Source organism: Nesoenas mayeri, assembly GCF_963082525.1.
Source record: "Nesoenas mayeri genome assembly, chromosome: 2".
Lineage (NCBI taxonomy): Eukaryota > Metazoa > Chordata > Aves > Columbiformes > Columbidae > Nesoenas > Nesoenas mayeri.
In genome coordinates this window covers 159,047,738-159,065,117 of record NC_137543.1, presented here as the reverse complement: position 1 = coordinate 159,065,117, position 17,380 = coordinate 159,047,738, and the positions used below count along the sequence as shown (strand labels likewise).

At 47.8% G+C, this 17,380-nt stretch overlaps 1 protein-coding gene across 1 annotated transcript; it reads right to left on the bottom strand.

The window, feature by feature from the left end:
* Nucleotides 1–823: 823 nt before the first annotated feature.
* ACAA1 (acetyl-CoA acyltransferase 1) lies at nucleotides 824–17,143 on the bottom strand. Its single transcript, XM_080364298.1, has 12 exons — nucleotides 16,163–17,143; nucleotides 13,739–13,832; nucleotides 13,401–13,458; nucleotides 12,565–12,644; nucleotides 11,568–11,610; nucleotides 8,218–8,316; nucleotides 7,733–7,813; nucleotides 5,394–5,584; nucleotides 5,116–5,295; nucleotides 3,721–3,776; nucleotides 2,749–2,894; nucleotides 824–1,846 (listed from the first exon to the last, which is right to left on the bottom strand). The coding sequence occupies exons 1-12, from the start codon at nucleotides 16,358–16,360 to the stop codon at nucleotides 1,771–1,773; spliced, it is 1,302 nt and encodes a 433-aa protein (XP_080220424.1). The 5' UTR covers nucleotides 16,361–17,143; the 3' UTR covers nucleotides 824–1,770.
* Nucleotides 17,144–17,380: the final 237 nt, after the last annotated feature.

The window sequence follows — 17,380 nt, the reverse complement described above, 5'->3', positions numbered from 1 at the left end:
TGCAATTCCCATTTCTGAGCCTGTTAAGTTTTCCACTCCCACCAAATAAAAGGTTTTCGTTGGAGGGAGCGTGTGTGGGAGGAGAGGGCTGCACTCCCTACTGCAGGAGAACCAAAGACCCACTATTGCCTCCTGCCTAGTTTAAAAGACTCACTTAATACACAGGAACCTCAGTACGAAAAAGGACTCTCAGAAGATGCTAATTCTTCTCTGCTCCTTTTAATTTAATCTTCTTTTTGCTCTGAAATAAAGCGTGTGTGATTGCTGAGTGAAACAGGCTACAGAACAAGCTGAGAATATAAAAGAGCATCTCTGTGAGGACAGGGGGAGAGTTGGGTTGTTCAGCTGGAGAAGAGAAGGCTCTGGGGAGATCTCATAGCAGCCATCGAGTACCTACAGAGGACCTACAGGAGAGCTGGAAAGCATCTTTTCCAAGGGCATGGGGTGATAAGACAAGGAGTAATGGCTTTAAACTGAAAGAGGTAGATTTAGATGAGATATAAGGAAGAAATTCTTCACCATGAGGGTGGTGAGAGCCTGACCCAGGTTGGCCAGAGAGGTGGTGGATGAACCATCCCTGGAGACATCCCAGGCCAGGCTGGACGGGGCTCTGAGCAACCTGAGCTGGTGAAGATGTCCCTGCTCATGGCAGGGGGGGCACTGGGTGAGCTTTGACGGTCCCTTCAACCCAAACCGTTCTCTGGTCTCTCTCCAGCTAATCACGACCTTTAACTAACAATTGTAAAAAGAACAGGAACATATTGCAAGAATCCAGTTGTATTATTAAGTGCAAAAATAAGAGCCAGGACAAGGAACTTGAGTCTGTGTTACAAATTCAAACTTCTCTAACATATCAAAGACAATGAGTGCATTTCTTTTTCAAGCTTTAGCTCTGAGTTTCAGTGATCTGATGATTCCTCATAAGAGCAAGAACAAATAACAGAGAATTTTAACACATGATGATTTTGCTGATGTTCATGTAGTGCCTGCAGGACGAATAATGCTGAGACCTGTTTTATGTTAGGTAAGTAAATATTATTAAGCAGAAACTTGGCCTCTAAGTCAGATTCACACAAGCTGATAATCAGAAATATGTTATAAAAGACAGAATGGCTGCTTTCCAATTCCTGGCTTCTAGCAAATCACCAAAACCCTTCTAATACACTTTGATAGCTCCTGAGTAAGTTACTTCCTAATCCTTCCAGCTTCAGAGCAGCTCGGTTACAAGTAGAACAATAGAAGATCCAGCACAGGGACAATTTAAGGCACAGCCGACTTGTGACTGGGACAGGACAGACACAGCTGTAAAGGTGTTAAGTCTTTGCGCCGCTTTCAGAACAAGCTGTTCTAGACTTCTTGCGAGCCGGTGAGATCTTTTTAAGGAAACTCTGGCAAAGCATCTTCACGGGAATTGTTTTCATGGTGAGCAACCGTTTTAGACAATGTCATACAAAAATACTGTACTATGAACTACGTCTCTCTGATAATATTCAAAGAATAAAGGGATCGATTACATTATAAATATTAATTCATCATCGCCATACAAGGGCCTGTAGTTGAACTTCAGCTGAACTGATTTATCTTCCCATGTCATTCGCCAGTTTTGTATTTTCCCACCTGCTTAGTAGATCTGGACAATTTTTTTTCTAAGTTGCAATTTGTGCTTAAAATTTGTACATCTAGTAACAAATCCCTGAACCCACTTGATTTCACAGTGCAAATCACTTGCTGTCCCTAGAGAAGGCAGAGAAGGAGCTGTTGGGCTGGAGTTCAGTTCCCTGGGTACTCGAACACGGCGGCAGCGCCCATGCCAGTGCCAATGCACATCGATACCACCCCGTACGCTCTGAAATGAAGAAAACCACATGGAATTAAGACAGATTAGGTTTAGGGGATAAAAAAGAATACAATAAATGTGAGCTACCCACTGTGTCACCAAGATTCTAACTCTGGAGCAGCACCCTGGAGATGTCATGGGGTGTTGTTTGCAGAGCACACAGACACACGTTTCTCACTCTGCTACTTTCTGGACCAGAAGCAGCTCCTTGGCCACCACCAGCAGTGAGGCTGAGGTAGGAGAATCACTTTGGTTCAGATGGGCTGAGGAAGAAACTCTTCCCTCCCTGCCTCCCACCCCTGCCTTTCACATCGCTTCGGTGTGTGCAAGTTCAAGGTAATTTGGATAGTCAGACGATGCGCAGTAGGATTTGTGGGAAAACAGAGTGTAGAGCCTGATTTCAGAGCAAGTTCTTCCACTTCGAGATTTTAATGTTGTTCGCCTGATTTGCGTGGCATTGAATAGTTTGTGATCACTGTCACCCTCCTCTCTAGGACAGGGCACAGCTTGTCCTAAGGTGCAGTGTGGGGACATGGGATGTGCCAGCACCAAAGGCAGCAGTGACAGAGCCAGCAGCAGACACTGGGTTTCTTCCACATGTCAGGAAGACCCCAAAATCCTGCGACCGAGCTGCCACAAAGCCCAACTTAGCCCAGCCTTGCAAAGCCAGCAGCTGTGACGCCCCTGCTCTAATGCTGCATGGTAGAGATGTCACCACCATGGACCAGAAGAGACTCTGCACTCAGGTCCAGCGAGATGTTACATGACCCTCTACAATGAGAAACCGCCAGGAATTCATCTTCAAAGTCACCAATGGGATGGAGAAAGCTCAAGCCAAACAAACGGCTCCTTCTGGGCCTAAGTCACCTCCATTTAAGGCGTTAAGGCTCAGACTGTTCCTCCGCGCTCACCTTTTCCCTCTGCGCTTCAATTCATTGAGCAAAGTGATGACTTGACGAGCACCAGTACAGCCCAGCGGGTGCCCCAGCGCGATGGCTCCTCCCAGGGGGTTCACCTTCTCCAGGGGAATGCCCAGCTTTTCAACGCAGTACATGGCCTGGAACCACAGACACAGGGAACGGTTTCATGGAGATGCTCTGAACCCCGTTAGTTCTCAGCTAAGAGCGGCACAGGGACAATTGATGATCTTGTCCATAAAGAGGGACAGCAAACCACCACTTTTTACAAGGGTGTGGAGTGACAGGATAAGGAGTAATGGCTTTTAACTGAAAGATGGTAGATTAATATGAGATGTAAAGAAGAAATTCTTCACCATGAGTGTGGTTAAAAACTGGAATGGGCTGCCCAGAGAGGTGGTGGATGAACCATCCCTGGAGACATCCCAGGCCAGGCTGGACGGGGCTCTGAGCAACCTGAGCTGGTGAAGATGTCCCTGCTCATGGCAGGGGTGGCACTGGATGAGCTTTAGGCTCCCTTCCAACCCAAACCATTCTCTGGTCTCTCTCCAGCTAACCACAGCCTTTAACTAACAATTATCATAAAAAGAACAGGAACATATTGCAAGAATCCACTTGTATTATTAAGAGCAAAATGCCAGGACAAAGAACTTGATTCTGTGTTACAAATTTAAACTTTTCTAACACATCAGAGACAATGAGTCCGTTTCTTTTTCAGCCAGCTCTAGTGGCTTCAAAAGTTTCGTGCTTAAAATGAATTTAGCTCAAACTATGTTTGTTTTTACACAAAATCCACCTCGTTGTGGCAGCTGCTCTTCAAGCACTGAACAGTTGGTTCAGAGACCTGACTCCAGCCAGACCTGCAGAACCACGTTACAAATCCAAAGCACAAACAGTGATATGTGGAAGAAGCGCAAATCTTAATTTGGAGACCAAACTGAAATATCAAACAGGATGATCACTCACCTGGCTTGCAAAAGCTTCATTAATTTCAAATATATCAATGTCATTCGGAGTCAGACCTACGGGTCAGAAAAGTCAGGATTTAAAAGGGGATATTTTTGCCTTAAGACTATATCAAAGAGAATAAGTCACTTAAAGCCTCACTTGATGAATTCTAGTTCTATTATAGTTCCACTCCACTGGTGACAGTAAGAGGGGACCTCAGCTCCATGTGGGGTGTCTCTACTTGTAAAACATGTTTATGTACAATGTCTAAACACCACCAAACATCACAGTTTATAGTCGCTGAGTTTGCCAAGGTTCCTTAGATCAGATGTGATTTCTTTGCAGAGGGATTAAAGGTTGAAGGAAATTTCGAGGCTAAAACTATAGGTGAGCACAAGTGCACTCAACAATAATCACCAGCTATAAAAGCTGATTAACCTGATGTGTATGATAAGAACCTTGAGCAAAGCCTGTTCTGCTGGTTAGGTGCCAAAATTGTAAAGAAATAAACAAATAAGCAAACAAACAAACAAAAGCCCAACCCAAAAGGAAATGAAAACAACCAACCAACCAACAAGAACAAAACCAAACAAGCCCCACAAAACAAAGCCAAACCACAAAACTAACAAATAAAACCAAACCAAACAGAGCCATGAAAATATATAAAACCACCCCTGTCACAGGCTGGTCACATTAAGGAAGAAAAACCAGCACTAAATGAACATGAAATCACTTGTTGTTTGTTGAGACTGTGCAGGGATCTAATCCTGAGCTTCTCCCAGGGGAGCAAATGACAATTTATACACGAGCACAAGTGAGGAGTATTACAATAATCCCAGCTGGGCTCTTTGAAATTCCAGATCTTAAGTTCACTGTTTATACACAGAATTTATACACAGAATCAACTGGGTTGGAAAAGACCTCAGAGATCATCAAGTCCAACCCTTGGTCCAACTCCAGTCCATTGACTAGATCATGGCACTAAGTGCCATGTCCAACCTCACTTTAAAAACCTCCAGGGACGGCGAGTCCACCACCTCACTGGGCAGCCATTCCAATGCCTGACCACTCTCTCTGTAAAGAATTTCTTCCTAATATCCAGCCTAAATTTCCCCTGGCAGAGTTTAAGCCCTTGGCCCCTTGTCCTATTGCTGACTGCCTGGGAGAAGAGACCAATCCCCACCTGGCTAGAACTTCCCTTCAGATAGTTATAGAGAGTGATGAGGTCACCTCTGAGCCTCCTCTTCTCCAGACTAAACAAGCCCAGCTCCCTCAGCCTCTCCCCATAGGGCTTGTGCTCAAGTCCCTTCACTGTTCCTACGGCTGACAGCCACACGTGCTTTAATAACAGAATCTCAACTTTCAGCCCCCGGGGTCTGATTTGCCATCGTACAAACAACGAGCAGTCCTCACCCGCCTTCTCCAGGGCCGCGGGGATGGCGTAGGCTGGGCCGATGCCCATGACGTCGGGCGGGACTCCGACCACGGCGAAGGACCTGAGCACCCCCAGCACCGGGAGCCCCAGCTGTGCCGCTTTGGAGCGTTTCGCCAGGAGAACAGCGGCTGCTCCATCACTGACCTGGCTGGCGTTGCCTGTTGGAAGAGATTTATTAACACCTTATTTGCCTAAGCACGTTTATGACAGGGCAGATAAACCACTGGAATGACACAAAAGTGACAGCGGAGCTGACCTGCTGTGGTGCTACCGTTCTCTTTGAAGGCGGGTGTCAGCTTCGCCAAGCCTTCCAGGGTCGTGGACGGCCTGATCCCTTCGTCTTGGTGCACAGTGATTGTTTTTCGGTTGCCTTCATTATCTACAACAGTGGTTGTCACTGGAACGATCTCGGTTTTAAACAGGCCCATCTGCTGAGCTTTTGCTGCTCTGTCAGAGAAGAGTATGAGAGGTTAAAATACTCCGAAGTGCAAGAGAACGAATTGAAGTGCAAGAGAAAGGATTCTGCTCCTTTCTCTGTTTGTTTTGCATGGCAAGATGATGTGACTCTATGTCTTCCTCCTCCCTTTACCAGGTACAGCTGGGACTCCTGGAGCTTGTGTCCCTCCTGATTAAGAATCAAATGGAGGGCTTTTAGGATGCTGGGTGTAAACAGATACTGAAAGAGATTGGCAATATGGCTGAGTACAGTTAACAGAGGAAGAATGTGCCTCTCTCCTTTGGCTGTCAAATGAAAATTTTGATGATAAATAAAGCATGATGAGCTAATTCCCAAACCACACTGACAGAGAACGAACGTAAAGGAAACCAGTCAGGAGGAGAATGAACTAAGGTGTGACATGGTAAACTGGTACATCATCGCTGAACAGTGGATGGGAAGACACCAAACACTTCTTTTCATTCATGGGAAGACAAATATCTTAAATCTAGGTCACCAGAAATACATCACTGACATTATGGGCATTTCACCCCAAAGCCAGGTCATGGGATCACCCACTTCTGAGCGAGATCATCGTTCTGTTCCCATCAACAGATTTGTGACCGACCAAGCACCACCAGCCCACAGCGTGAAGCTGCGCACATCCAGGGGTGCAGTCACATGGCAACTCAAAGAAAATCAATGCTTCCTCATATTCCAACATCAATTATTATCTATGATTTAAACGGGGCAAGTGGGCTAAGCCTCCACATAATGCTAATTATTTCTGACAAGGTAAGGAATGGCTAAAGTTTCCCTCATTACTGGTTTTGTCCTACTAAAGACAAGTTGAGCTTCAGACCACAGGCTTTGGGTATAATCTTCTGGCATTTAGATGTAACTTTTCAACCCAAAATGATTGCAATTCATGTTGCATAGTTCAGTGGGACTACGTGGAAGGAATCATTGAATTTAGCAGTAAATGTGCGGTGAAAACAGGGTCTGGTCCCCTGAGACAGCAGCATTAGCCATAGGGAACAACTGACGTGGCCAAACTGATGTAAGCAAACAGAACGCAATTAGCTAAATTAAAATTAGCTCAGAGCGCACTGTTTTAATCTTTCATACCAACAAGGTATTTAAAAACCTCCACAGCAGAGCTGACTTAGAAGATTTACCTTCCAGCAGCAGAGCATCCTTTAGAGGGATTACAGATCAGCGACCAAGAGCTTGTTTTAACCTCTCATCACTTTACAGTCTTACTAATAAAATGTAAATATTTCACCCTCCCAGGTAAGCGCGTTAGTTACAGATCAGTAACTGCGCAGACATCCTGAGACCGTGGCCAGAAAATCGGCCCTTTCCTCACGTGCGAGGATCGCGTTCACATACCCTCGGCGTTATCAGCCCCGTGTCAGTGAGAAAGGCTGGCACACCGAGTTCCCCAGAATCAGCGCCAGAATTTAAAGGTTAACTGGCCTGTGCAGTGGCTTCCTGTATTAGATAAATAATTGGACCGGGGCGATGCTTAAACAGAGCTCTGAAAGTCTGGTTTAACTCTTTGGTAGCTGCAATTTTAATATATCACCTGCCACTGGAGTTGCCACTGCAGCCCCATGGATTCCAGGGGTCCGTTGACTTTGGCGGTGATTTAACCTCAGAGGAAGGTTACAAGAGGTAGAACTTAGAGCCAAACACCTGCAGACACTCTACTCATAATCTCAGTTCTCTAGAAACAGTTTGAATATTCCAGTTTAGGAAAGGTTCCTGCTGCCGTCAGTGCCACGGTCAGTTTGAAGCGATACCGAGCCAAAGGCACGATGAAAATACTGCTCCGCAGTTCAGAAACCTTCTGGAGGTCGTGTCCTTTGGGTGCTGAAAAGCACAGGGCACCCACTGCTCAGGGTTCATGTGCCCAGCGATTCACGCACAAGATTATTCACGCAGGTCCCAGAAGATCTCTGGACTCGGGTTTCCTTGTCACAGAAGCCAGGACAGGCACTGACCTTCGCTCTGAGCCTCTTAAGCTTCTTCACTCGCTCTTAAGCTTTGAAAGGCAACACGAAGGCTGCGCTTAACCACTCTGGGGAAGCAGCAATGTGTTTTCTAGATGTATTTATCCCTTAACTAAAAGGTTTTTTAAAAAAAAAGGCATTTACTTTTGTTGGGAAGCCAAGGCGAAGGCATCTTGCTTCTTTCGGGAAATTCCAAACTTCTCTGCCACGTTTTCCGAGGTAATTCTGGGGAAAAACAAAACATCACAGAATTAACGTAATGGAGCTGCCATTGGCTTCTACAAAGACAACACAAGGTATGAGCAGTGGCTTCGGTCTCAAAACAAACCACTGCCTTCTCAGCCTAGAAGTGCTTGGCAGAAGCAGATCTTGAATCAAATCCAGAACCAAAACAAGGTTCAAAACTCACTCTCAACTTTTTGCTCATTAAGCTTAAGACATAAGGCAAGAAAATCCTTATCAGAGTCACCGACCTTCCCCCATTTCACATAATTAATCCTCTACCATAGCCACAGAGGATGGTGACACATGCAGATCCGAGCTCAGCGCATTCGGATTGATCTGAAATAGTCCCCGAGGAGACGGATCAGCTGGAAAACCCTTAAACTTTGGGAAGAGGAAACACTTACCCCATAGGAATGAGACAATCTCGAGCTTTGCTGTTCTCCATCATACTGGAACTGATATCGCCAGGGTTATTGGCACTTCTGAGGGACATCGTTTCCACACTAAACACAAGAAAAATTTAAATTTGCTACCAGTGCTTTCATTCTCTATTTGTGGCAATTGCTCAATTAAGATCGATCAAAACTCAGTATCTTGACAACATATTTTCCTATTACCCTATAGAAGCGCAGTGAATAATTAAGAACGGGCTGAGGCAGAAGCTCTTCAGTCATCAGTATAAGAATTACCACAAAATGAAAACAGATTGCTGGATTAAACTGGTCTGTGTTTCACTAAGAACAGGACACCAATGTCAACAGTTCATTTCTCTTGCTTCCACAGCTAGGAAGGAATCACTAAAGATTCTGGCACTTTTGTCCTGAAACGTAATGAAAAACCTAAGGTCCTAGGGCTGGAGTTCTCAGTAGATTGTCACCACCCATAAAAATGCCATTTACAGTTTAAGAACTGATTGGCAGCATAATAACTATTATGCAAGCCATGATGCCATTTGTATTTCGCAACACAAAGAATTTCAAACGCAGATCCCAGAGGCTGTGCTCTCTCACCTACATATGAGTTGCCAGATTGACAATATCCAGTTTCACTGCATACACATAGCATCGCTTACGACTAGCGAGCTTTTGTAAAGTCAGTCCAGACTGTGAAGCCTGTGATGGGAAAAGGGTTTGAATTCCACTCTGCCTCACTAAAATACATTCATGAGGAATAAATAACAAAGCAACTAGTCCAGGAAAATGCAAGACAAGCAGAAAATACAGGTTTTCCCTTAGCAGCTTATAGGAAGCACTATCAGGCGTTTAAAATAACTCCAAGACATTGCATTACTTGAGTTCAGGCACAGCTGCTCCCTGAAGGAGGTTTTAGGTAAGAGCAAACCAGAGCTACAGCTTTTTGTGTTCTCCTTCAGTGTCTCCACTACAGAGTGGGTGAGTCCTCTCATGAGGATAGCACGACTTGGGATAAGCCCAGCTCATCAACGCTATTTGTAATGTATAGATCTTATGTCTTCAGGGAGGATCTTTGCATAGCAGAAGCCGAAAAACTTCCCGCAATGCCATAGGAATGAGAGACCTTATTGCAGCCTTTCAGTACTTAATAGGGGCCTGTAAGAAAGACGGGGACAGACTTTTTAGCAGGACCTGTTGCAATAGGACAAGGGGTGACAGTTTTAAACTAAAGGAGGAGAGATTCAGGCCAAAGGTCAAAACAGTCGCTGGGCAGAGATGGGTGGATATGGAGAAGCTGGTGCAGTTGGAGTGACTGACGGGGAGCAGAGCTCCCACTCTTCCCAGAAGAGAAGGTCTATGGCAATTTGGATCAACTCTGAAGCTGCAGGACTGGCAGAAATGGGATGAGTTTCCTCTCTTGCTCTTCAGCCAACCTGAATGCTGGAAGTGGATCTGGGTGTGAGCTCTGCTTAAACCCCCAGTCTGCCTCTGGTTCACCCCTGCCAGCACCCAGCTCTGGCACAGGGAGGGACATCCATTGCCAAGTAGACACAAAATACAGCTAAAAGCAAGGGGGTCACTGCCATGCAGACAATAGATGTCTGCACCCTTGCTTCCTTCCCTCTTTGATCCATAAGACGAAACCAGTAGGAGCCTGCATGCTGGGTCAGAAATACAAGGCTGAGCGCTTGCAAATTGTCTTCCCTGAGTGTTCTCGCTGAAGCAGTCCCATGTGGGCTGGCGATGTCCCTCAGCAGTCTGTCCACTTTGTGGCAGTGGATGGTTCTTGTGACAGGCTGAGGTGAAGGAGGCTTCATAGAAGACTGACTGATAAGTTTGGCCATGAAGAACTAGTCGAGCTGACCTGTTACTTGAGTTGTAACTCCTCATCAGTTAGATGGCCTCATCATTATGATGGGGACAGACTTTTTAGCAGGGCCTGTTGCAATAGGACAAGGGGTGGTTGTTTTAAACTAGAGGGGAGATTCAGGCCAGACATGAGGAAGAAATTTTGTACACTGAGGGTGGTGAAACCCTGTCCCAGGTTGGCCAGAGAGGTGGTGGATGAGCCGTCCCTGGAGACATCCCAGGCCAGGCTGGACAGGGCTCTGAGCAACCTGAGCTGGTAAAGATGTCCCTGCTCATGGCAGGGGGGGCACTGGATGACCCTTAGAGGTCCTTTCCAACCCAAACTATTCTATGATTCTATGAAAAGCGGTGGCTTGCATGTCCAAAGGTGCAAAGGCCGGATCCCAAACCCTTTGAGCCTGTCAGTACCTTTAAGCATCTAATTTTGGCACACACTGACAAGGAACTCGTTGAAAAGAGTGTGTTCAGGTGATCAAGTGAAAAGCATCATGAGCTCAAGCACCAGCATTGCCGTGAACACCAAGTGCTCACCCTACATCAGAGGAACGTGCCTGTTTTCTGAGCTGTTTATTTCACAGCAGTCTGAGAAGGGAGTTCTCAGCATCACATCTTGCTCAAGGAGGCATATGCAGGTGTTGGGAAGTTGTATATATAGATATTTTACCTAAGGGCTACCAGATGACTGTGTACAGTAATAATTCCAGAGAGACATAAGAGTTACCAAGGTAAAGAAAAAGAGAAACCAAATATTTTAGCCTCAGGATTACTGAATAGGTTTTTTTTAAATTCATCCTTCTGAAGCAAATGTGTATGTGGTCACAAGTATCTCTCCAAAGCCAACATAAGATGTACATAATCCTCTAAAAAACAAACACTTCCCATGATGTTAAGACTGAAGCAAAGAACAACATGCCCATCCACTGCAGAAAAACATCTGTAAGTCTGTAGAACCGTTAGTAGCATGGGCAGGATGTTCTTTATCCAAGATAGCTCCTGGTCTTCTAAGACACCAGTTAATTGGAAGTTAGTTGAAAAGCTAATTAGGGCAGGGCTCTTTCAGGCTGCCAGAGCTCTGCACACAAGTGGTGACCCTAATAAAACACACGTTTTGCATGTTTGTAAGAGACAATCAGCCTCTTACTGCAACCCCAGCAGACAGGTCACCAAAACCAGGGGAATTAAAGGATTTTAAAGCTCCCTCCCTCAAACCCTGAAAGATGATCCGATCTTTTGTGAAAGTACTCGGCAGCCTCTGGAAACACATGAATTGCACCTGCAGCCACCACTTAAACTCAGGTCCTAATTTTAGAGTTTATCCACCCATTTGTCAAACAAGGACGGCGTTTATTTCCTCGTGGGGGGACATGGATCTGGATGGAAGGGGTTTCTAATTCCTTACACAAGGGCTATCACACAGGGACTCAGCGTTACCGTCAGGCAGCATCAGCAAGTGCCACAAAAAACCTTCTTACCCACAGGCCAAGCCGATGTCATACGATCCATTTCGGATGCCACCTGTAAGAGCAGCACAGAAACATCCTTACTGTCGTGAGGAGCAAAAGCACTTCCAGCCCAGCTGCGGTTTCCTGAACGCCCGAGGCACCCGCTGCAGCTGAAAGGTGCGTTCCCACCACCCTCCCACCTGCCCGAATGTGAGCAGGTCAAGGAGCTGGTGGGGCTGGAGAGCAACTGTGACCTGATGTGCAACTGGAGAGGACAGCAGGGACCCTTCTAGATGCTGCTGATAGAACCACAGACTCATAGAATCATTTCAGTTAGATAGATCCTCTTGATGGAGTCCAACCATAACCTAATCCGACTCAGGCACTAAACCATGTCCCTAAGAACCTCGTCTAAACACCTTTTAAACCCCTGCAGGGATGGTGACTCCACCACTGCCCTGGGCAGCCTGTTCCAATGCCTGACAACTCTTTCTGTGAAGAATTTTTTCCTGATATCCAATCTAAACCTTCCCTGGCACAACTTGAGGCCATTTCCTCTTGTCCCATCACTTGCTACCTAGGAGAAGAGACCAACTCCCTCCATTCTACAACCTCCTTTCAGGTAGATGTGGAAGTGATGGTAGAACTCATCCTCAGAGAACCAAGTTCTCTGGGGCAAACTTCTCTGGGGGCAAACTCACCCACTCAAGGATACAAGTATTCAACCAACAACACACTGAAAATTCCTGATGGCAGAAGACCTTATAAAATTGTGGAATAGTTTGGGTTCGAAGGGACCTTCAAAGCTCATCCAGTGCCACCCCTGCCATGAGCAGGGACATCTTCACCAGCTCAGGTTGCTCAGAGCCCCGTCCAGCCTGGCCTGGGATGTCTCCAGGGATGGTTCATCCACCACCTCTCTGGGCAACCTGGACCAGTGTTTTTACTGCCCAGAGAGATTTGAGGGCAGGAGAAACAAGCACTTGGGGTGGGGAGAGCATTGACTATGAGTGCCCATCACACTTACCAGCTATATTGATAATGGCCTGTAGCCCGGAGGAGCACTGCCGGTTCACGCTCGAGCACGGCACCGTCTCCGGAATACCACTAGAAAATAAAACAGCGTTGGCAAAAACTCACTGAAAACCGCACAACAAATCAAACCTCTAAAGAGAGCGTTAGGCCACTCGATTAAACTTTAACCCTCACGTTCCAGACAGATTCCTTGGCATATTTATTGTCCCATTTGGTCCTGTACCAAGAGAAAGCAAAGTTCATAGATAGTTTCCAAACTTGATTTGCAAGTGGCTCTAAGTGCTGTTTCCCCACAGATCTGTGTTCAGATCTCTGTAAGCAGCGCTCTCCAGAAATAATGAAAGCTCTAAGATACTCAGAATTTCTGGTGGGCTGCATCTGCACCTCTCCAAAGCGGTGGTTATACACTGATTTATAGAAGCACTTGGCAATAGACACTGGCTGAAATAACTGGAAGCTGGGATCCAGCTCAATATAAACCATCAACCACAACACTGGGGAACGAACAGAGACAACTCCACAGTTTCAGGCCCAGGCAGAGCAGAAAAGCAGCAGGTACAGCTGGGAGCCCACAACAAAAGGCTCAACACAGGCAGGCCAAGCAGATTAATCAGCCCCATCTCTGCCTCCCTGTCCTTTAACAACAGGGTTATCCAAACCCCAGCACAGTTCTTCAAATACACGATCGAAGTCTCATTTCTAGGCAAAAGGTGCTTTGCTGTAACATCTTAGGAGCACGTGAGCCTCGTCACAACCTCTGACCCACTGCTGCTCCGTAGCCAAGGCCTGAGAACAGGAGGAAGAACCTCGATATGTGCCAGAGTTTACCTTAGAAACTGCGCGACTCTTGCAACCAAAGCGCCAGCTCCAGGCTGCAGCACGTTTCCTGAGTGCAAAGACACGATTCCGGTCAATCGGTTGCATTTCCTTCACTGAGCTGCTGCAGGTGTCGAGGGGACGTGAACGTCACCACAGCTCGGTACCACCCAGCGATCAAATCAGAGCCCAACCACCCAACAGAACAGTCAAAATTTTGGTTTCATAAACATACCGCTACACACCAACCCCATGATATTTGCAAATATCCCATGGGATACCAGGAGCAGCTGGTCCCAAAGAACTATCCAGCCCAGGAGGTTCAGGTTGGATGGAGGTTGTTCACTCACCCACGCAGATGTCTCCCAGGACATCAGGACGAAGATGGACATCTTCAAGGACGGCTGTCATCACCGCAGACAGTAGTTCATCAGGTGTAGTGTCCTAATAACACAGGAGATCAGCCAGCAGGACTAGAGAAGTGACTGTGCCACTGTACTCAGCACTAGCGAGGCCCCACCATGAATACTGTGTTCAGTTTTGGGCCCTTCATCATAAGAAAGACATTGAAATACCGGAGAGAGTGCAGAGCAGGCGACAAAGCTGGTGAGGGGCTGGAGCACAAGTGTGATGGGAGCGGCTGAGGGACCTGGGGGTTCAGCTGGAGAACAGGAGCTGAGGGAAGACCTTCTGATCTCTGAACTGCCTGAAAGGAGCTTGGAGCATGGAGGGGGTTGGTCTCTTCTCCCAAGTAACAAGTGATAGGATGAGAGGAAATGGCCTCAAGTTGTGCCAGGGGAGGTTCAAATTGGATATTAGGAAAAATTTATTCATGGAAAGGGTTGTCAGGCATTGGAACAGGCTGCCCAGGGCAGTGGTGGAGTCACCATCCCTGGAGGGGTTTAAAAGGCGTTTAGATAAGGTTCTTAGGAACGTGGTTTAGTGTCAGAGTTAGGTTACAGTTGGACTGGATGATCCTGAGGGTCTCTTCCAACCAAAATGATTCTGTGATTCTACTTAAACACCAGAACCTGCCCTGTCACCAGCTCACCCTCAGACTACTTCAGAGGACTGCTGCACAATGCTCAGACAGCTCTACTCCACTTCTCAGCTCATCATGGTTGTCCTTTTCCTACAAAAGCAGAATTATTCTGCATGATTTTTACCCGGGATGTCTTTCAAGCACTGTAACACACACTGCTTTCCTACCTAGCTCGGTTTGATATGAGGACGCTTTGTGGGGCCTTTGAGGCCAAACAACTACGGCGAGTTATGTCGCAAGAGTTTGCAAGTGGAGCCTCCACGTTCATTTTGTGAAAGAAACGCAAGTGACCCTCAGCTGGTGGTGAAGCACTGGGGGTGTGACAACACCTGTTCTGAAGAATGGCAGGTCACTTATAACCTTTGGAGCCAGCTGGCACAGAGTTCTTGCCTCGGTCAGGGCCCCAGGACTCTGCAGTGACATCCAGCAAGGAAGAGCCGCTTCGGGAGCACGGTGGTGGGTCTACACCAAGCACCATCAGTACCTGAGCAAGTGAGGGAGACGCTGCTTTTCTAGGCAGTTGCTTTGTTTGACCACAGCACAGAAAGGCAGCACGGAACAGACAAACCTCAGGCCTTAAGGGGAGCCAGGAAACTTCTGGCAGCTTTTTGAGGGTGCCGGTGGTCCTGCTGCACCGGGGCCATGTACCCCTGAGCAACAAAACCATCACAAAATCACAGACTGGTTGGGGGGGAAGGGACCTCTGGAGATCATCCAGTCCAACCCACCTGCTCAAGCAGGTTCACCAGAGCAGATCACACAGGAAGGTGTCCAGGTGGGTTTGAATGTCTCAGAGAAGGAGACTCCACAGCCTCTCTGGGCAGCCTGGGCCAGGCTCTGGCACCTCAAAGGAAAGAAGTTTCTCCTCATATTCAGATGGAACCTCCTGTGTTTCAGTCTGTGTCCACTGCCCCTCATCCTGTCATTGGGCACCACTGAGCAGAGTCTGGTCCATCCTCTTGACAACCACCCCTGAGATATTTGTAAACATGGATGAGATCCCCTCTCAGCTTCTCTTCTCCAGCTGAACAGCCCCAGCTCTCTCAGTCTCCTCATCACAAAGATGCTCCAGACCCGCCAGCATCTTTGTAGCCTCCGCTGGACTCTCTCCAGTAACTCCTTGTCCTTCTTAAACTGGGGAGCCCAGAACCGGCCTCAGCAGGGCAGAAGAGTCCAGTGGTGTCTCTCTAAGCAGGGACACCCGGCTGCGTGGAAGGGGGGTTGGCGGGGGTCCCCAACTGAGGCGAGGCAGGGCCGGGGGGTCGATGCCTGAGGGGGATCAGTGCCTCAGGGGGGTCAGTGCCTGAGGGGGGTCAGTGCCTGAGGGGGGTCAGTGCCTGAGGGGGGTCAGTGCCTGAGGGGGGTCAGTGCCTGAGGGGGTCAGTGCCTGAGGGGGGTCAGTGCCTGAGGGGATCAATGCCTGAGGGGATCAATGCCTGAGGGGATCAATGCCTGAGGGGGGTCAGTGCCTGAGGGGATCAATGCCTGAGGGGGGTCAATGCCTGAGGGGGGTCAGTGCCTGAGGGGATCAATGCCTGAGGGGATCAATGCCTGAGGGGGGTCAGTGCCTGAGGGGATCGATGCCTGAGGGGGGTCAGTGCCTGAGGGGGGTCAATGCTTGAGCGGCCCGACCCAACACCCCGAGAGCGCTCAGCAATCGGCGGGCAGGACCCGCAGCTCCCCGGGAGGCGCAGGGGGGCGGGCAGACACGACCCCCCGACCCGGGCCGTACCTTGAAGCCGCCTCGCTTGGCGCGGCCGATGGCAGTTCTCCGCCCGTGCACAACCACCACATCGTCCGGGCTGGTCCGGCTGTGGCTGCCGCAGGGCTGGGGCCGGAGCCCGGTCCCTGTCCCCGGGCTGGGCCCGGCGAGATGCCCCAGCACCACCTGCACCCGCCGCACCCCCCCACCGCCCAGCGCCGCCGCCATCTTGTCACCGCCACCGGGGGCGGGACGGCGCGAACACGCCACCTCATTTGCATATCCCCGCCCACTCCCTGGATGGCCACGCCCCCCACGCTTAACCCGCGGGCTGGCTCCCTGGACGTAGGGAGCAATAAGCAATTAAAAGACATAAACCAAACTAACTAACAAACCCAACGAAACACCCGAATAAAAACAAATAAACGTTAAAATAAGTAAACTTAAAATAAATACGATAAAAGAGAAATAAACAAAAAGAAAAAATATCAAAGGAAAAGTTAAGGAGAGGGAAAAAGAAGGAGAGGGACAAAGGGGAGAAGAATAAAAAAGGGAGGGAAGGGGGGAAGTAAATAAGGAAAAATAAAGAGTGGAAATAAAAAAAAAAAAGAAATACAAAGAAGAAAAATTTTCCTTTAGAAAAATCTTTAAAAAAAATAAATAAATAGAAACTGAAAAGAAACGAAATTTTTAAACTGTAAAAACCAGAGCATTTGGAGCATCTGAACAACACGGGACAGTGGGGGGTGAGAACTGCACAGGTTCATTATTTCGAGTCAAACCCATGAAGCGTCACCTCCATCCCCAGTCACCATGTCCCCAGCCCCACACAGCCACTGCTACTGGGACCAGTTCTACAGGGAAGGGACAATACTGGGGGGGACAAGCAATGTTCTATTCCCCAGCACTAATAGCTGCTCAATGGGTCCATGATGATGTGACAAGCAGGAAAAGCCACCTGCCCGCACCAGCCAAAATCACATCAAAAACAAACAAAAGGAAACAACTTTACAGGGCAGAACTTTACATTCTCGTAGTTTCATTCTGTACATCAGGACACTGCGAGGGTTTTGACAAAATAAAAAGGCAAAGGCACCTGAGGAGCGAGTGGCACATACGTATGTACACACACACATACAGACACACATATACATCATACACACATATGTACACACACGAGCCGCATCCATCCATGGGAGGATTTGGGTGTTTTGGGGCAGCTGGGAGCCCCGTTTTGCTCTCAAGGCT

Bases quoted from the DNA above. Each gene is read 5' to 3' on its own strand.
- ACAA1 (XM_080364298.1), bottom strand. From the start codon at position 16,360: ATGGCGGCGGCGCTGGGCGGTGGGGGGGTGCGGCGGGTGCAGGTGGTG. The intron at 11,611-12,564 runs GTAAGTGTGATG...CTGCTCTTACAG, and splicing joins GGCCATTATCAATATAGCTG to GTGGCATCCGAAATGGATCG. The intron at 5,585-7,732 runs GTAAATGCCTTT...CTTCTCTGACAG, and splicing joins GCCTTGGCTTCCCAACAAAA to AGCAGCAAAAGCTCAGCAGA.